The sequence below is a fragment of the Callospermophilus lateralis genome, chromosome 18, assembly GCF_048772815.1.
Source record: "Callospermophilus lateralis isolate mCalLat2 chromosome 18, mCalLat2.hap1, whole genome shotgun sequence".
NCBI lineage: Eukaryota > Metazoa > Chordata > Mammalia > Rodentia > Sciuridae > Callospermophilus > Callospermophilus lateralis.
This window is the reverse complement of record NC_135322.1, coordinates 50,125,644-50,147,412: the sequence shown is the minus strand read 5'-3', so window position 1 is coordinate 50,147,412 and position 21,769 is coordinate 50,125,644. Positions and strand designations below refer to the sequence as shown.

The 21,769-nt window shown below is 36.2% G+C and overlaps 1 protein-coding gene and 1 pseudogene across 3 annotated transcripts in view; both read right to left on the bottom strand.

Moving 5' to 3' along the window:
• Nfatc3 (nuclear factor of activated T cells 3) overlaps positions 1–21,769 on the bottom strand; it is a 100,285-nt gene that overhangs the window by 39,449 nt on the left and 39,067 nt on the right. For all 3 annotated transcript variants that reach the window (XM_076837423.2, XM_076837425.2, XM_076837424.1), the window contains exons 2-3: positions 9,364–10,498; positions 6,253–6,415 (exon numbers count right to left, since the gene is read on the bottom strand). In XM_076837423.2, the coding sequence (XP_076693538.1) occupies positions 6,253–6,415; positions 9,364–10,498 (1,298 nt within the window). The remainder of the gene's footprint in view (positions 1–6,252; positions 6,416–9,363; positions 10,499–21,769) is intronic.
• On the bottom strand, positions 13,124–13,213 carry LOC143384584 (U6 spliceosomal RNA; annotated as a pseudogene).

The window sequence follows — 21,769 nt, the reverse complement described above, 5'->3', positions numbered from 1 at the left end:
TGTCCCACAAGCAATATATGAGTGTGCCTTTCCCCCCACATCCTTGCCAACACTTTTTGTCATTTGTATTCTTTTATTTTGTTAATATTTTTATTTACATATGACAGCGGAATGCTTTACAATTCATATTATCTTATATTAGACAAAGGCACCAAAAACATGCATTGGAGAAAATATAGCCTCTTCAATGAACAAAGGGTGCAGGGAAAACTGGAAATCCATATGCAACAAAATGAAATTAAACCCCTATCTCTCACCATGCACAAATCTCAAAATGGATCAAGAACCTAGGAATAAAACCAGAGATCCTGAGTCTAACAGAAGAAAAAGTAGACCCTAATCTCCGCAATGTGGGATTAGGCCCCAACTTCCTTGACTCCTATAGTGCAATAATTAAACAAGAATCAACAAATGGGATGGATTCAAACTAAAAAGTTTTTTCTCAGCAAAAGAAATAATCTGTGAGGTGAACAGGGAGCCTACATCCTGGGAACAAATTTTTACCCCTCACACATCTGACAGAGCTCTAATCTCTAGGGTATATAAAGAGCTCAACAAGATAAGCACGACAAAACAATCCAATCAATAAATGGGCCAAGGATCTGAACAGACACTTCTCAGAAGAGGATATACAATCAATCAACAAATATATGAAAAAATGCTCATCGTCTCTAGCAATCAGAGAAATGCAACTTAAAACTACTCTAAGATACCATCTCACTCCAGTAAGAATGGCAGCCATAGGCTGAAGTTGTAGCTCAGGGGTAGAAGCACTTGCTTTGCATGTGTGAGGCCCTGGGTTTAATCCTCAGCACCCCCATAAAAATAAAAATAAAATAAAAACATTAAAAAAAAAAAAAAGAAAATGTGATTCTAAGAAAAGAAGCCAACCACAAAGACTATGTTTAAAAAAAAAGGATGGCAGCCATTATGAAGACAAACAACAATAAGTCCTGGCTGGGGCGGGGAGGAGGTCCACTCATACACTGCTGGTGGGACTGCAAATTGGTGCAGCCAATTTGGAAAGCAGTATGGAGATTCCTTGGAAAGCTGGGAATGGAACCACCATTTGACCCAGCTATTCCTCTTCTTGGACTATACCCAAAGGACCTAAAAACAGCATACTACAGGGACATAGCCACATAAATGTTTATAGCAGCACAATTCACAATAGCTAAACTGTGGAGCCAACCTAGATGTCCTTCAGTAGATGAATGGATAAAAAAAAATGTGGCATTTATACACAATGGAATACTACTCAGCAATAAAAAAGAATAAGATCATGGCATTTGCAGGGAAATGGAGGCATTAGAGAAGATTATGCTAAGTGAAGTTAGCCAATCCCAAAAAAACCAAATGCCGAATGTCTTCTCTGATATAAGGCGGGTGACTCAAAATGGGGTTGGGAGGGAGAGCAAGGGAGGAAGTTTACCTCTAGATAGGGAATAGGGGTGGGAAGGAAAGGGGAATAGCATGGATGGTGGAAGGAGATTCTCATCATTATATACAAAATACAGGTATGAAGATGTGAATTTGGTGTCAGCATACCGTATATACAAACAGAGATATGATAAATTGTGGTATAAAGTTGTATTAAGAATTGTAATGCAAAAAAGTAAAAAATAAGAGAGCTCATGTATAATGGCATAATTTGGCATGAACATACAGAGTTACGAAAAATTATGCTGTGAATGGATAATTATGATTGTAATGCATTCCACTATTGTCATGTATATAAGAAATAAAAATAAAAATTTTTAAAAATACTTAGATTAATATATTTCTCTATCCATTTCCTTTAGTGAAGTTCTATTATTCATTAGCTATAAATCTGCTTGTTGTTTATGCTAGATTCCATTCTTCCTCATGGATTTTTACTACTTTTTGAGTATGTGGAATATTAACTATTTATTTAAAAAAACATGTTTTATAACAAAATATATCCATTCAGTTTTTTACTATAACAAATATTATAAGCAGTCTATAAAATTAAGTCAGAAATGTTTCAGTTGGTCCACTGATTTTTGCTATCTTTATTTTTTTTTTTTAATATTTTTATTTTTCAGTTCTTGGCTGACACAACATCTTTGTATGTGGTGCTGAGGATCGAACCCGGGCCGCACGCATGCCAGGCGAGCGCGCTACCGCTTGAGCCACATCCCCAGCCCTTTGCTATCTTTATTATTTCCACAAGTCAAATTTATTCTTTGGATAACCCTTGTATTCTCACTTCTCTCCAAACAAATATTTTATAGATATTCCTGCATTCACTTATATGATTCCAAGTATGTTTTTCTATTTTCTCCATTTGAAGCACCCCATGATTCCTACTTCTTCTAATGAAAGCTTTTCATGATGTATCTTCTGTATTTATTTCTGTCTTCTGAACAGGAATCAGATAAAATAGGACTAAACATGTATTAAAGAATTATTTTTTCTTTTAAATTTCTTAAGTTACCATTATTTTTTTGACATCACACTTGTATGCATAAGGAATACAGGAGTACACTGTGATGTTTTGGTATATGCATATAAATAGATACAGGAAACAAATGAATAATCACCCTAAAAACAGAATTGGGAAAATACTGTTTCTTACATGTGAAACCATATAATAACATTTCGAGGTAGACTGGCCAGGTACAATGGCACGTTATCTATAATTCCTGAGACTCAGAAGGATTGCGAATTCAAGGTCAGCCTGTCAATTTATAAAGACCTTGTCTCAAAATAAATAATAAAAAGGGCTGAGAATGTGATTCAGTGGTAGGTGCCCCTGGTTTAATTCCTACTAACACCAAAAAAAAAAAAACAAAACAGAAGAAGGAATTATCTTATTCCCTGGGTACATAGGACAAAATGCAGTTTTGGTATTTAGGAGTTTGTTGTGTTTTTCTATTTTGTTTTCATTGTTGTTCTGCAGCAATGGAAACTGAAACCAGGGCCCCACACACGCAAGACAAGCACTCCTCATCTAGTTTTTAGTATTTAAAAATAATAGTAATAATAAAGTCCAGGGCCTTTGGCCAAAGTAGAAAAGGTCACAAAGGATTACGACTTTCCAGAATGCTATGTTACACTGAATGATAAAGCAACACTCATGAAAGTATAATACCAGTGAGAATCCTGGGAGTGGACCATAACACATGATATTGTCCATTCTACTGAGTCAAACCCAACAAGGACTATTCTAACCTAATTCTCTATCTCTTTGCTCCAATTTCTTCTGGCTAAAGACCATGGCTCTCAAATAAAATAAGGACAAAAAGCATAAGTACTAGGCTATCATAATTAAGTTTTTATTTTCACTTAATAAAGAGTAACAAAACACATTTGAAGAACAAATGTGTTTGCTTTTAATTAAGAAAATAAAAACCTCTCCCTCAAACACACACAGCCCAGAAATGGATTGCTTGTGACATTTCAAGAAGTGAGTATAAATTCAAGGAAGCAATAGGCCAATTATAATGGTAAAATACCAAATGAGTAAAAAATGGAGTCAAGAAATCAAACTAAAATTTAAAACACAAATGCAGATCTAATAAGTAAATTAGAAATGTCAAGCAACTATCAGGTCACTAACATGGAGGGAAGTTTAAAAAATAAATCTCAATAAATTAGAAATGACATTGAAGCACCCAGAGAACAGACACAGATGTTGAGGGTAAACAGACAAGTCAATGTCTGAATAATAATTGTAGTCATTGAAGAAAATAATGAACTAGGAAATGTATAAGCATATGTTATACAGAAAAAAAATTTTGAATGAAGGAAGAAGGAATCTCAGATAGAAAGGGAGCATCATAGGCACTAAGACAGACTGATAAAGAATATCATCAGGGCTGGGATGTAGCTCAGAGGCAAAGCGTTTGCCTTACATTTGCAAAGCCCTGGGTTCAATCCACAGTTCAAAAATAAAAAAGACAAAAATATCATCAATATCTGGAATACTCTTGATTAAGTCCATTATTTTAAGTATCATGAAATAATTCTTCAAGCAACAAGTTAGAAAAAATCAGTTATTCACAAGAAGGATGAATATAAAAAACTATGAAACCAGAGTGTTAATCTTCCCTTGAGTAGGAAAACCATTTTTAATCAAAGGATTACTGTAAAAATAAATCGCAAGGACATCCAAAAGACTTCTGTCCGTTTATGCATTTGTAAAAAATTATTTCCTAACAAGAAATGACAAAGATACAAGACACTGCTTGGCACAGTGGTGTACACTTGTTATCCCAGTGACTAGTAACTTGGGAGGCTGAGACAGGAGAATCCCAAGTTTGAGGACAAATTCAGCAACTTAGCAAGATCCTCAGCAACTCTGTGAGACCCTGTTTCAAAAAATAAAAAGGGCTGGGGATGTAGCTCAGTGGTACAGTGTCCCTGGATTCCAATCTCAGTACTACAAAAAAAAAAAAAAAAAAAAAAAAAAATGCAGGATTTACATCCTTAATCAAATTTAACTGACTTGAAATAAACTCTGATTTAACACCAAAATATGATTCTAAAAGCAAATGACAATTTCATTTTTTCTTTCTTCGGTCCCCTCCCTCCCTCCTTCCTTCCTTTTCTTTTTGTTTTTCAAGATAGGGTCTTGCCGATGTTGCTTAGACTAACCAGAAACTTCTGAGCTCAAGAGATCCTACTTGATCCTCATTTCCAAAGTAGCTAAGAGTATAGGCAGGCACCACTGCATCCAGCCCAAATGACAAAGTCTCATGTTCTATTTTCATGATATTTTTTGCTGCAAATCATTTAAAACCTGCCTAAAATGCAAATCTCTTTTTGCATTTTAAAACATCCTTAAATAACAATGATGATAAATCATAAAGTAAAGCTGCTATAATACATGATAGTTCATAAACTGTAATGGTTGAAAATTGCTCCAGTATAATTAGTTTCTCCACTAAATACTTACTATCTACATAATTCTAAGAGTAAAATGGATGACATAATATTATTATATACAGCCATTCTGATGTTGAGTATATAGACTATATACACACATTCTCAATCATTAAAGAAACCAAGGAATGCAGAATCCAAAGTCCTTCTTAAACAACTAAACTTAACAATGAAGAACTGGTAATAGGCATCAAATTCAAGCAGATACAGGGCTAAGGCTAAAAAAAATGGGTGGGAAGGTAGACACCCTTTTCCTTCATTCCTCCCTCCCACGGTCACTTTCCTTTACTGATCTTCCTTGATTTTCCTCCACCCCAATTTTCTTTTTTCTTTTTCCTCCCTAAATTTCACATGTGAGAGAAAACATATGATCTTTGACCTTCTGAGTTTGGCTTTCAATATCTTGATAATTATAATTAATTTCTCTTTTTTTTTCCCTTGCAATAGTGCAGATTGAAACGCAGGTGTACTCAACCACTGAGCTATATTCCTTGGCCCTTTTTATTTTTTATTTTGAGACAGTCTTGCTAAGTTGCCAAGGTTGATCTCAAACTTGCAGTCCTCCAGCCACAGCCTCCTGAGTCACTGGAGTTATAAACATGCACTACTATGCCTGGTTAAATTTGTTTTTTGAGCTTAGATCTTTGAAGAACTCTTAAATAGAAAAGTTAAAAGAGTTAATAAACTCTTAATAAAAGAACAGCATATAAGAATCCACAGTTCTGCCCATGTGTTAAAGGCTTGATTGTCAGTCTATGGCATATTAGGACTGACTTGATTATCAGTCTGTGGAACCTTTAACAGGTAGGGCCTAGTGGGAAGAAGTTAGGTCACTGGGGATGTGACCCCAGTGAAGGGGTTGTTAGGAACCGCCCCTTTCTCTCTCTTTACTTCCCAATCTCCATGTGGTTACGGGCTTCCTTACTACACACACTTGCCACAGGCCTAACAGCAACAGTACCAGTCAACCATAGCCTGAAACCTCTAAAACTATGAGCCAAATAAAACTTTCCTCTTCGTAAGTTGATTACCTCACAAATTTTACACAGTTGATCATCTTATGTATTTTGTTTCAGTGATACAAAGTTGACTAATGCACTATCTTTAATGCACTGCAATCTTTCCCCAGGGTTTCTCCAGCTGGAAAAGTCAGTCAAGAAGAATATCTTTTAGACTATCAAAGAAAACTCAATACAGAAATGTAGCCAGAGCTACAAGTACAGAAAACAGAGGTTTTCCAGATTTGAGTTTTCACCCTATCAGCTCTGTAACACCTAAATGAATAACTCATCTAACCATTAATAGGTATGTGGTATGTGCAACAGAAGCCCAAAACTCTCATACCTTCACAACAGGATGTCCCCCAGTAGATGCTTTTACTGCCCCTCGGCTACCTTCTGTTTCATAATGGGCTCGATGGTGAGTTTTAGGTTGCACTTCTATTTTCAGTTCACACTGTCCAAAGTGGGATGGTAAAGGCCAGTCTAGTGGAGGTAATGAAGATGTGCTATAAACAAAACACACAAAGATGCATTTCAGCATGCTTACTGCCAAGCAGTGATTCAAATCACTTCTTTGCCAGCACTAACATGTCCTCCTATGATCTTTGAAACAAAGAACTCCAAAATAAACTTTACATAGTTAAGTTATAACACTGGTTATGGTAGGTACTTATTATATAATTCTTTAATTTTTTAATTCTACAGGCTAAAATCTATCTAACTTTTTGTTTTGCTGGATTTTTAAATTTTTTAAAAATTTGTAGTTGTGGACATAATATCTTTATTTATTTATTTTTTATGCGGTGCTGAGGATTGAACCCAGGGCCCCATATGTGCTAGGCAAGCGATCCAATTAGCCACAACCCCAGCTCCCTGGACTTCTTTTTGAAAAGGACAAACTCTAAACCTACAACTGTTTCTCACCATGTATACAATCAAAAAACCAGTAATTTGATTTCTTAAAACAAAGATGTGCATCTTTGTATGTTTACCAGTATCTCTTCAAGAACAGAAATCTCCATTTTGTCTCAGAATACATACGTTTTTTCCTCTCAGGTATAAATCAGTGGAAGTCCGTATTACGTATGTTGATTACCCCACTTCCTATTACTCTTTTGCTGATCTCTGCCCTAGGTTCAATTCTCAGTGCCACATAAAAATATAAAGAATAATAAAATAAAAAATAAAAATAAGAAAACAAAAAATAATAATTAAAGCTATTGTGTCCATCTTAAAAAAACTTTTTTAAAAAAGTAACATCATCTTAATGGTTGATGAAATAGAACTTTTTAAAAAAAAATTTATTTTTGTTGTTGTAGTTGTTTATTTTTTTATCGATTTATTTTTATGTGGTGCTGAGGATCAAACCCAGGGGCTCACATATGCTAGGTGAGCACTCTATCACTGAGCCACACCCCAGCCCCTGAAATGGAACTTTTAAGGTAACTCTTAACATCTAAAATATCTCAATTATTTCATTGTTTCTCCTTCACTGTCCTCATCCTACCTTTCCACTGTGAAGGTATTCATATTTATTAGTCTGAAAAAACAATTCTGCAGGCTTGAGAAAACCCACACAGAAAGATTAATTTCAGAAGCAGACCAATAGGTTCAAAGACAGCATCAATACCACAATTCCAAATTATATTTTTCTAAAGTTAAGAATTCTACAGATAATTCATACCAATGGAAAAGCATAAAAATAAATCCCTTAAACGGATACAGCTTTGTGTGAGTATTTAATATGTTATATTTTATAATCAATTATAGATCAGATTAATTCTTGAAATAGTATTGTGACAACTGACAAGCTGTTTGGAAAGTATTCGTTATACTATTCTTCACTCCTTACAACAAAATATATTTCAGCTGGATCCAAGATTCAAACATATCTGATATAAATACCATGCATGTTATATATATAAAACTATTAGAAATACTTGAAAGCTAGGTTTTTAATTTTAATTATTTTAGAGTAGGATAAGACTTTTCAAATGTAACACAAAGTCAAAAAGAATAAGATACATATGAATACAAAAATTTTTAAATTTCTCAAAAAAAACAATAAAATCAAACTTATAAAGCTGAGAGTCAAAAGGTAAATTTTTATTAAGGCCAGGTATAGTGGACTTGGGAAGCTACTGGGAGGTTGAGGCAAGAGGATGATGGTATATTCAAGGTTAGCCTGGGCAACACCATGTAGTAAGATCCTAGTCAGTCAGTCAACAAATAACATTATGGGGGAAAAATGCTTGCCACAAATTTGACAAGGGACTTTAAGCTCTTAAAAATATAGTTAAGGGGCTGAGATTGTGGCTCAGCAATGGAGTGCTCGCCTAGCACTGGCGGGACTCAGGTTCAATCCTCAGCACTACATAAAAATAAAGGCATTGTGTTGTGTCCATCTATACCTAAAAAATAAATAAATAAATATTTTTTTTTTAAAAAAATATATAGTTAAGTTTATTCCCAATTAGGTTTTATTTTTTATTTTATTTTTTTTCAGATAAAGTATGACTTTAATGCTGAATATTATAGGACAAATATACCTCATATCTTATCTTTGCTCCCATGTTAGAATTCTATGATTACAGGATTTTAGTAATTACATGAATGCTCTTAGAATTCTCTTATGTTACTGCTATATATAATTTTTTGGCAATTCTTTTTTAATTAGTTTTATTTTTAATATAATTCACACCATAACCCATCTTTTACAAGAGTTTCTAGATAAGAAAATTCCTTCTAGGAAATCCTTAAGTGTAATTTCTTACTACAATTCATCATCTATATACTTTTGTAGAGGGGACACTAAGACTTGAACCCAGGGCCTTGCACACGATAGGCAAGTATTCTACCACTGAGCTATATATCCCCAATCCTTTTTTAAGTTTTATTTTGAGATAGGGTCTCCATAAATTGCCCAAACTGGCCTTCAGCTTGGGATCCTGCTGTCTCAGCCTCCTGAGGTAGCTGGGATTACAAATGTGTGGCACTATGCATAACACCTATATACCTCCAAAATTATAACTTTATCCTATCTGCTTTGAAGACTTCAAAGAAAATAAAAATAGATTTACAAATAGTTATTTGTAAGTAGAAATTTTTAAAAATAATAATAAAAAGGGAGCTGGGAGTGGTGGCGCATGCCTGTAATCCTAGAGACTAGGGAGGCTAAGGCAGGATGATTCCAAATTTGAGGCCAGCCTCAGCAACTTAACAAGGCCCTAAATAACTCAGTGAGACCCTATCTCAAAAGAAAAATAAAAAGGGCTGGTAAAGTACCCCTGGGTTAAATACCCAGTACCAAAAAGTTATATAGATAGATAGATAGATAGATGGATGATAGGAAAGAAGGAAAATAAGAAAGGGAGGGAAGGAGTAAAAATGTTTAAACCATTTCCACCAATGATCCAAACTATTCAGTCAGCAGCAGCCATTTCCATCAACTCACCGAAATATAGGTGTGTGGCCAGGCTTTGGTTTGTTCCAGGTAAAGGGTGAAGGAACTGAAAGAAATTGATCACCAGATGAATCTTTCTTTAAAGGATACTGAGATCCAAGGCCATCATCTACTGAAGTCTCCCGGGATGGTGATAAATTTCCTTGATCATCTGAACAGAGATCTAATTTTCCTGGTAGTATGGCAGCTTGATCTTCAGAAGTCTTCCTTGTTTTCAGAGGGATATCAGTCTCTACACAGTACTGAAATGGAAAAAGTGCAGGGCTAAGGCCTGATCCACTATGGTTAGAAGCATTCAGCCAGGTATCTTCTGTTATACTTCCCCTAGGGGAGTGTCCAGGAGAAGGAACAGGTGAGTGATGGGGTGATAGGGATCCAGCATAACAAACTTCGGCACTGGAGTGCCGCCGTTTCCCACAAGGTGAAGTGGGCCTTGATGAGGGTCCTGAGGCTGGCCTGGGGCTCAACCAATTCTCATCAGTGATACTAGATCTAGGAGAGTGGCAAGGAGATTGCCTGGGTGACAAGGAGTGTCCAAGTCCATACTGTTGATGCCAGGACTCTTCTCCAGGGCAGCCTCCCGGAGAACCACCTGGAGATGTCAGAGGGGATCCAAGAGTAAATCGGGCAGCAGCTTCATTCAACTCGGAGTCCACATCATCATAAATGTGTGAAAGAGATTCACAAGAAGATGCATCTGAAAACCAGCTCCTAGAAGAGATGCTGCTGGCAGGACTAGGACTAAGGGAAGACTCCCGGTAGGATGGCTCAAGAGGAAGATAGAGATGATCTCTAGAAGGCCTCTCCAAATATTCCCTTTCTGGGTCATTTATCTGTAGATCATCTTCATGTGCATCTGTTTCTTGATGACAATTAGGAGAGATGGAAGTAATTTGAATACTTGGGCACTCAAAGGGTTTGGGACCACCTAATGGGCTGTATTTAGATTCAGGAACATCACCAGTTCCTTCATAGTTTTTGTGACCTTGGAGCTGAAATGATGGTGACAAAACAGAAGAGTGAGACGGTAATCCATGTTGTGGTAAGCAAAGTGGTGAATTTAAAGTAGATGGAGGTGGATCTACATTAAAGATGTAAATGGATGCACAATCATCTGGCTCAAGATCTATGAGGGAAAGCCAAAAAAAAAAAAAAAAAAAGTCAACAAAACAAGAAATTAGAAGATTCAGGTGTATAACTTACTAGATGAAAACAATAATAATAATCTTTAGAGAAAAAAGTGGGAGGTAAATTAAATGTCACTAGCTCCACTAAAGAGTTGATATTTTTTAAATGCATCTAGTTATTTCTGCAGATATATTATTACATCTTTACATAATTGCATAATTTTTATTATCACATTCCTAAAAATGATAATCTTACAATATAATCTGAAGATAAACACTTATTAAAAAGATAATCACATCTGTGATCCTAAAAAACAGAATTACAGGATGATACAATCATATAATTTGAACTTCACTTGGGATTTGCAGGTTAAAATGGTGTAAAAGGATACCAAAAAAGTGCTTTTGTTGTTGTTGTTGTTGTTTTTGTTGTTTGGGGTGGTGGTGGGGTTTTGTTTGTAGTGCTGGGGATGGAGCCCAGGACCTTGTGCACAGCAGAAAATCACTCTACTACTGTGCTACATCACCAGTCCTTTGTTTGGTGGTGGTGATGGCAGGAGGGTTGTACTAGAGTTTGAACCTTAGGGCCTTGCACATGCTAAGCTCATGCTATATCACTGAGCAACATCTCTGGCCTACACACAAGGGCTCTTTGTTTTTGTTGTTTGGGAGATACTAGGGATTGAACCCAAGGCTTAATTAATAACTGAGCCACATACCCAGCACTTTTTTTTTTTTTTATACAGGGTCTCACTAAGTTGCTGAGGCTGGCCTCGAATTTGAAATCCTCCTGCCTCAGCCTCCCCAGCTGCCAGGACACAGGTGTGCACCACATCCAGCTTACATACTAGATTTATTAAAACAAAGGATTATAGACTCAAAACCCAAGACACCTAGAATACCTCTGCCATTAACTTGAGCTCTGAGTCACATCATTTAATCTAAGCCTCAGTTTCTTTCCAGTAAAATTTTTAAAGATTTTTTTTAACATTTTTTTTTAGTTGTAATTGGACGCAATACTTTTATTTTTATGTGGTGCTGAGGATCGAACCCAAGGCCTTGCACACGCTAGGTGAGCGCTCTACCTCTGAGCCACAACTCCAGTCCCTAAGATTTTTTCTTCATAAAATGTTTATTATAAACACTGACAACTCCTTCCCCTGCGGTCAAATCATCAAGAATTCATATATTTGCTCAAAGCAGACCAGGTTACAAGCCATATGATACCAATGGACACTTTACTTCAGTAGAAAATAATTCAGTGTGGGGTTGGGGATGTGGCTCAGAGGCAGAGCACTCGTCTAGCATGCGCGAGGCCCTCGGTTCGATCCTTAACACCACATAAAAAATAAATAAACAAAATAAAGGTATTGTGTCTAACCAAAAAATAAATATTAAAAAAAGAAAATAATTCAGTGGGGCTTTTAAATTAATGATTTATCAGTAATTTTCATAAGGACAGAAGTTTAAAACTCACCCCTTGCTGGTATATTTAACACAAAATGGGTCCTGTCAGATAACCTACTGAGAGTGTTTGCAACAATATGGGTGTTTTGCAACTTCACTTTTAGGAAGAAGTGATCATTATTATCCATGTTCACAAAGGCAGAAGTTTTAATAAACCCTAGTACAGGTGCTTGTTAACATCTTCCTCGAAGGAGATCACCAATGGGGAACCAAAAAGAAAACTGTTCACAAATACACCAAAGAGAAGTACAAATGCCTCTGCTCACAAGTCAAGACGATTATGTTGTCTCATTATATTATTATACCTTGAAAAAATATACTTCTTTAAACTTCTGATGTTGCTATCAATAGTAGGGTCCTTTAATAATCATTGTAAATGATAGATTCTGTAACTTTGGGGGGATGGGCAGGAGAATGTAATGGGGACTAAATCCAGAGTCCCTCTACCACTGAGCCACTTTCCCAGCCCTATTTTAACTTTGAGACAGTCTAAGTTGCCAAGGTTTGCCTGGAACTTGTGATCCTCCTGCCTCAGCCTCCTGAGTTACTAGGATCACAGGAGTTCATGGCTATCCCCAGTCACTGATCAAATTTGGACAAGTTACTTCACCTGGTTGAATCTCAACGTTCTGGACTATCAAACCTGGCAGTAGCTGAGTATGGTATCATCTAAAACATATAGGATCATTTTAAGATAGGCAATTTAATCTAATGACTAATATTTGGCAAGAACACAATACATTTTGCTATAGTTTGAGTTAGTGTACCCCAAAGGTCCATGTGTTAAAGGAATGGTCGCCTGCCTGTGGTGCTATTGGGAGGTAGTGGAAACTTTAAGAGATGGGGCTTAGGAGGAAATTTGGTCATTGGCAGCATGCTTTGAAGGGGATACTAGAACTCTATTAATGTTCTCTTAGTTTCTCAGCTTCCTCTGCCATACACTACTGACACGAAGTGCTGCCTCACCATGGGCCCAATGCAACTGAGCCATTAACCAGGGATCCCAACTTCCAAACCTGTGAGCCAAAATAAACCTTTCCTCCCTTTAAGTTGATTTATATTAGGTTATCTATTACAGTGAAAGGAAACTGACTAACACATCAATTACCTTTTCTTTCCCCTTTTTAAATTTAAGATGGGTATATACATATATTTTTTTAAATATGGAACAACTTACAAATTTGCACAGAGGCCATGCTAATCATCTTCATATTATTTCAATTATATCATATGTACTATGGAAGCACTGTGCACGCATGCACATTCTCTCTATATATACACACACATACACACGTATACATACACACACACACACACACAATGTTTTAATTCTGAAATATTTCTTAATCAACCAAAACAGTTTTTAAGTATACTATTCTTTCTCACCTCTCTACTTAAACAGAAGTAGGAAGTAAGTGTTCTAAAAAAGAAAACCCATATGTGATTGGGAAAAAAAGCTGAAGAAAAAAAGCTATTGAAAATTAAAAACAAAACAAAACAAAACAAAAAACAGTGGTAGAGCACTTGCAGAGCATACATGAGGACCCGATCCCCAGCACCTCCACCCCCAAAATCCCCGCCAAACACACACACCAAAAAAAAAAAAAAAAAAAAAAAAGGAAGGGCTTTAGTGAAAATGTAGAGTGACTGCTAATGGATATTGGGTTTCTTTTTAGGAAAATGACTGATTTAGAACACAATCAATATTCTAAAATTGGCTGTGACTGTAGTGACGGCTGCACAATTCTGTGAATATACTAAAAATCGCTTAGTGTTACATTTAAAAGGATTTAATTCCCAGCACTGCAGAAAAGCAAAACAAAACTCCGAATTTGTTACTGCAACACAGACTATTAGAATGACAGAATAATACAAGGGCTAGAAACAGATAAAGTACACAGAAGAAATCTCATAAGCTAAATTTCTGGAATTACAGGTGTGCACCACTGTGCCCAGCTTTTTCTGTGGTATTCTTACCAAAAATACAAAAAATAAATAAATAAATAAACTCACCAGGCACAATATCACACACCTGTAATCCTAGCAGCTCCGGAAGCTGAAGCGGGAGGATCTCGAGTTCAAAGCAAACCTCAGCAACTTAGCGAGGCCCTAAGTAACTCAGTGAGACCCTGTCTTTAAATAAAATACAAAAAGGGCTGGGGATGTGACTCAGTGATTGAGTGCCCCTGAGTTCAATCCCTAGTACCAAAAAAAAAAAAAAAAAAAAAAACCAAAAAACCCACAACCCTCAATCTAATAATGAGGAAACATTAAACAAACCCAAACTTACAGAGATTCTACAAATAACTCATCAAAAGTATGAAGACCATGAAAGACAAAGAAAGAACGAAAAACAGTCTCAGAAGAGACAACAACTAAATGCAATGTGGGATCTTAAGATTAGATGCTGTAACAGAAAAAGGACATTCATAGGGAAACACTTCAAAATGAAATGGCTTTGGGGGTTTTTCTGTTCGGGTTATTTTCAGTACTGGGCATTAAAACAGAGGTTCAATACCACCGAGCTACAATCCCACCCTTATTTTGAGACAAGGTCTTACTAAATTGCCCAGGTTGACCTTGAATTTGTAATCCTCCAACCTCAGTCTCCCCCAAAATTACAGGCATGCATCATCTCATCCAGCCCGGAGGTTTTTTGTTTTTTTTAAAAAAAAAAAGAAAGAAAAACAATCAAAGAGGCTGCTAAAGAATGTACCATAAGCTACAATGGAATATTAACAAGATAGATATTAAGGAATATCTTTCACCACAAGAAAGAATGTGGTGAAGAAAAAAAACTAAATTTGTGGATAAAAAGAAAGGTGTATAACCCAAACATGTCACGTGGATAACAAGAAAGACGAAACACTGAGTGAATAGGCAGAACAGGGGTTGGAGGGGAAGAGTAAGACAAAAGAATGAGGTTCAAGAAATAATATAGAATTGTAACATAATAAATTTATGTTAAGTTACTACTTGTGTGGTTGTTCATCATAGCAGCAGTTAACAAATGAAAACCTGAAAGAAATGTACATTTCTGATCCTACCACAGACCTACAGAATCACAAATTTTGGGTGTAGGGTTCAGCAATCTGATGTGACCGCTCTCCAGGAAACTGAGACACAGTAAATTCTGAAAAACACTGTCATGTAGAATGAGGGAAAAATAAAAGATATAGGATAGTGGATATGGTATTCTAATACATACATAAAAACAAATGAAGTAGATGAAATTGTGCATTTAGATATGCATAGAAGATACATGAACATGAAAGAGGGATGGGGGTGTGGCTCAAGCAGTAGAGGACTGCCTAAGCAGTAGAGGACTGCCTAGCAATGTGTGAGGTTCCATACCAGAAATGACCACCCCCACAAAAAAAAAAAAAAAAAAACACAACTTTCCCTAAAAGGACGCACAAGACTGTTAACATTGGCTGCATGCTGGTAGGTAAACTGGATGTTAGAAGATAGGTTAGAAGATGGGTGTTTTCACAATATGTATTTTCATACCTTTTGAATCACATGAATGCACCTATTTAATAAATTAATAAAAATGATATAGGCTTAACTCTGAATATCTCCATGAATGGAACCTGGCAGAGTAACAAGATTCATGCTTTACTTCACACACATCTGTATTACATACCTCTTGATAAAAGGTTTTTTTTTTTGTTGTTGTTGTTGTTGTTGTTTTAAAGAAAAAAAGAAAACACATTTCTAAACCAAAACAAATTATATTATCCCAAAATACAAAATGTTTGTTCAATTGAAGTATTAACAAACTTGCACCTACCAGGTCAGCAATTCCAAGTAAAAATTCTATAGAAATGCTATATTATTATGTAAGGCTATATGCACTGAAGTTATTCTAAAATAGAAAAAACTAGGGACAATTTAATCTTCGCTAACATAATAATCTTTGTATACAATACTATACAGGAGCTATAAAAATAATATATCTATATAAGCAAATATGGAAGCACATTCAGGGAACATTACTGAGTGAAAAATAAATTATATTTAGTGGGGAACAGAAGGAAAGGAAAATACAGTTAATGGAGTGGTTACTGGTGAGTTGTTTTTTTTCTGATAAAGCAAGCGATAAGATTAGCTTTATTTGAAGGAAATGAGCTACACAGCAATATGACAGGAAAATGAGAATAAAAGAAAAATAAAACACCATACCGATTTGGAAGGCTTATACACATATAGTTCAGGTGAAAAAATTTAAGAACATTAACTGATAGTGGAAAATAAATGGGATAGATTCAAGACAAGTTTCTAACATGGAAATTCAGGCAGAAGAAATCCAGAATGACTTAATTTTATGCCAGCTCTAGAACAACAAATAATGACCAAAGGGATCCTCTACCTGACTTATACCTGATAATTCACAGTCTGACAATGGTTTGAACCATAAACTTGTCTGTCATGAATCAAGTTCACTTGGTAATTTAATTCCTTCTGTATTGAGATTACTGCAGTTCAATGTGATGAATCATGTAATATTCTTATAAGGGTTTTATTGAGATATAATTTATATACCATAAATGTACCCTTTTAAAGGGTGCCGTATGGTGGTTTTTAATATATTCATAAAGTTGTAAAACCATCACCATTATCTAACTCTGTGTTGCTGGTGATTACCTAGCACCTGGCATTGTGCATGCTAGGTAATCACTTTACCACTAAGTTATGTCCCCAGACCTAATTCCATATTTTTCTTGCCTCCGCAAAGAAACTCCAAACCTATACAGGTAGGAGAGAAGAAATAAAAATAGGAAGAAAGGATACAAAAGGCAACGATGAGGAAATATAATCTTAAGGTTCTATACACCTTTCCTGGTGTATCATTCCCCGAGCCAGTTTCTCTCCTATGCCTATCACTCCCAAATTTCTAGAAAATCTCTAAGTCTTAAAGTTACCATAAATTCACTCACTTATATAAATTACCTTGGGCACGTTAATTAGCCCACCAAAAAAATAAATAAAATGAAGAAAGATATGATATTTTAAGAAACCTATAACTTAGGGTACTTTCCAATGTTACCTACCAATCAGGTAATGAAGACCACCTTCAGCCTAAAGATGCTAAGAACTACTAGACTGACAGCCTTATACCCTTACTTTTTGACACCCTTATAACCTTACTCTCCCATATCCAGCCTTCATCAAGTTTTCTTTAAGAGTCAGGAACCCTGAAAACACATCTCTTTCTAGATTGAGGAATATCTTTCACCACAAGAAAGAATGTGGTAAAGAAAAATGTGCACTACTTACTTTACAAAATTAATCTATCCCTCTTACTGATATATGCTCAACTTTTTTTCTGTGACATATGTGAAGGACCCCACTTATCCTGAGTTAAGTGCCCCCCTTTCCTTGGTAATTCCTTGGGACCCTCTTCTAGTGATATCACTTTTCCAGTGACACCAGTTACTCTGCATTCTTCCTCCCCTTAACTCCCAGAAAATATTACTCTACTTTGTCGATATGAAAACTTAAATCATGCACATCTTCTGAATCATTACTAAGTATAATGATTTAATGTAATTATGATTTAACTGTAATGGAGTAACCACTTAAGATTTGGAAGTAGTACGATTCAGTGGTGTGGACCTGTAATTCCAGGGACTGGAGAGGCTGAGTCAGAAGGATTGCAAGTTAGAGGCCAGTCTCAGCAACTTAGCAGGCCCTGTCTCAAAACAAAAAGGGCTAAGGTTGTAGCTCAAAAGTACAGTGCCCCTGAGTTATACACAGTATTGCATGTGTGCACATATGCACACTCATGCTCTCCATATATAAAACTTCAAGGCAACAACTCCTCTAACACCACGGTGTAACAGAAAACATATACTATATTTGGCCTTTGTCCCAGATTCCTGGCACAGAGCTTCCTTGGACTTTCCTGAGAGATGGGAACATCTTTTGTTATCAATAACAAGCCCCTTTTAACCATTCCTGAGTTTATGATAATGAGGTGACTCTCTGGGTACCTAGATAGATTAAGGATGGGGGCTGGTCTTCAGAATGACGATGGCATGATTAGAGCATTAGAACTTTTGGCTCCCACCATACACACAAAACAAAGGGAGAAAGGCTAGAAACTGAATCCAGTCACCAGTGGCAGATGATTTAATCAACTGAGTTATCTAATAAGATCTCTAATAAAACCTTTGCAACAATGTGTTTTGAAGAGCTTCCAGTTGGTAAATTCACTGAAATGCTGGGAAGGTGATATGCCCAGAGAGGGCAAGGAAGCACACATACCCGTTCCCATGTCTTGCCCTACATATCTGTTCTATTAGGCTGTTCTTGAGTAGTATCCTTTATAATAATCAAATAAAAGTTAGTTGTCTACTTGAGTTCTTTGAGTTCTTCTTGATGAAACCTGCAAATGTGTAGCCAGTCAACATCTGAAGTGGGGGAAGTCTTAGGAAACTGAATCCTTAACTTGTGGGGTATAAATCCAAGACTATGCCAAAATTTGAATTCAACTGAACTGAGTTTTATGCTATCTTTTATGCTATCTTTTAGGCTATCTTTGCTAAATGTGGATAAAACTTGGCATCTCTACTCTCTTTCTGTAACTGTCTGCTTTACTACTTTTAACTGGGTCAATTTAAGGTCTCTGCTCAGCTCTGCATGAAGGCATGTTAATCATTAAAGGAGCGTTCATCTAAAAGGTAGTAACAAAAGGCTTATTATCCCTAAACTTACCCAACCTATCTCATCCCACTCCAACCCAAGGCAGCATCCTGCTTCAGACTTCCCTGGAATGGCGCCTACAAGTCTTCAGTGGTTGTCCTACACCTTCCAGTAACAACAGGAAGCAGGTACATCACCCAATGTGAAACTGCCCCTAACCCAAGCAGTAACAATCATCTATCTCATGGAAATTCACTTGACTTTTCCAGAATCATAAATCTGATAAATAAACATCCTGATCAAGTGGAAATTGTCCACTTGAGGATAAGAACATCTCCAGAGTCACCTTACAGAACCAGAACTGAAAAAATAATCAACCAGACCACAGTCTGACCAAGAATATTAATTATACATACCATTCACCCTCTGCCCCAACTTTTACTGTATTAATTAAAAAATTATTTTCTTACTTTCCACCATTACCTTTTCAGTTTTATTTTGGGCAGAACCTGGTCTGTTAGGACCCCCAGAGTCAGGCCTCTGGCCTAGGACTCCAATAATATATTAAGAGAATCAGTGAATTGAAGATCCACTTACACAATACCATCCATCTGCCTTCACTCCTCTCCAGTACCTACCAATGATATATTTTCTTCAAATACAATGAGTCAATCTTTGAAAATAAATTTAAACAACTTTGTTAAGTTCTTTATTATGGAAGAATTGTATCATACAACTCAGAAAAAAAATGTAAGGGAAAAGCTTCAAGACATTGGATATGGCAATTATTTCTGGATATGATGTCAAAATCACTAGCAACTAAAGTAAAAATAGATGAATTGAACATATCAAAATTGAAAATATCTGTGCATCAAAGGACACTAACACAAAAATTCCCTATGGAGTGGAAGAAAATATTTGTAAATCTTATGTCTCATGAGGGGTAAACATACAGAATTTATAAAGAACTCCTAAAATGGACAAAAAAAAATTTACTTAACAGACATTTTCCCAAAGATATACAAATGGACAAAAAGCACATGAGGGGTTGGGACTGTGGCTCACCAGTAGAGCGCTTGCTTTGCATGTGTGAGACACTGGGTTCAATCCTCAGCACCACATAAAAATAAACAAAATAAAGGTATTTTTTAAAAAGCACATGAAAAGAGATGCTCATTACTAATTATAAGGGACATAACAATCAAACCACAATGAAATACCAACTCACACCAATAAGGATGGATACTATTTAAAAAAAAAAAAAAAAAAACAGAAAATAGCAAGTTTTGGAGAAAATGTGGAAAAATGGGAAAACTGGAACACTTATGTACAGTTGGGAATGTAAAATGATGTAGGTGCTATGGAAAACAGTCAAGCATCTTCACAAATAATTAAAAACAGGATTACCACATGATATAGTCCTAAAATAATTTAAAGCAGCAGTTGGGTGTAGTGGTGCACACCTGTAATCCCAGTGATTTAGGAGGCTAAGGCAGGAAGATCACAAGTTTGAAGCCAGTCACAGCAACTTAGCAAGATTCTGTCTCAAAAGAAAAACTAAAAGAGGGCTGGGAATGTGGCTCAATGATAGAGCACCTCTAGGTTCAATCGCTAGTACTGAGGACAAAAAGGGAAAAAAAAAAAAAAAGACTGAAAACAGAGAATCAAAGAGAGATTTGTACATAACTATTTTCATAGTAATGTTATTAATTAATCCAAGCATCCATTATCAGATGATAAACAAAATGCAGTGTACATAAATATTATTGTCTTTAAAAGGACACATACAGGGGTGGGGTTGTGGCTCAGTGGTACAGCACTTGCCTGGCATGTGTGAGGCATTGGGTTCGATCCTCAGCACCACATAAAAATAAATAAATAAAGATATTGTGTCCATATTCACCTAAAAATTTTTTTAAATATCAAAAAAAGGACACGTACAACACCATGGATAAAACTGAAAATGTTTTACTAAAATAAGCCAGTGACAGAAAGAAAAATACTGCGTGATTCCAGTTATATGAGGTACCTAGTCAAATTCAGAGTCTTCCTGTTCCAAAATTTTCTTCACTTTGAGTTATATCCTGCCAATGTAGGTTCAATGTAAACATCTTTTGCTTTTCTTCCCCAAGTTTCATTTAAAAATGTCCAACAGACATTTTTCCAACTACTATCTAGCCTTGCTGCAAAAAGTTACAGAAATTTGTCCCAGGACCTTGTTTTTCAAGCTACTATCCATAATGGCTCAAAAATCTTTTTATTTCAGAGATCCCTGGGTCTCAGAAGTTTTGATTTACCAGACATTTCCAGAAGTGGTTATCTCATCAGTTCAACAATGTCTACAAGAAATCAGTTTCTGGGGGTATAGCTCCATGTCAGAGTGCTTACCAAGCATGTGTAATACCTGGGAAGGATAAAAGAAAGGAAGGATGAAAAGAAGGACAACTTGGTGTGGTGGCACATGCCTGTAATCCCAGCGGTTCCGGAGGCTGAGACAGGTTCAAAGAAGCCAGCCTCAGCAATGGAGAGGTGCTTAGCAACTCAGTGGGACCCTGTCTTTAAATAAAATACAAAACAGGGCTGGGGATGTGGCTTAGTGGTTGAGTACCCCTCAGTTCAATCAGAAGGAAGGAAGGAAGGAAGGAAGGTAGGTAGGTTGGTTGGTTCGTTCTTGCTACATTTCATTTTGACATTTTGAGGGTACTAACTTTGTGCTGTTCACTTTTTAGTCCTACCGAAAACACAATAGTAAATAAAACAAAGTCCTTTCCCTCATGGATCTTATATTCTAGTAACAAATGTCAGATGGTGATATTGCTATAAGGAAAATTAAAACAAAGAAGACTGTGAGGAAGCAAGATTATTACTTTAGAAAGGGAGGTCTGGAAAGGCTTCTCTAATATTTGAGGAGGTACCAAAAAAGTATGAATTTAACACAGCTATATAGAAATTTGGGAGAAGAATACTGTAAGCCAAGGATAATTGCAAATAAAAAGGAATGAAGACAGAAGTGTTCTCAGAGTGGATGAGAAATTCTAGTGGGACTAGAATTGAGTAAGAAAGGGAAAATAAGAGTGGATGTATGCGATTAGAGGAAAGCTAGTCAAGGACCTTGTAAGATGAGAAACCACTAAAGGGGACTAGACAGAAAAGTG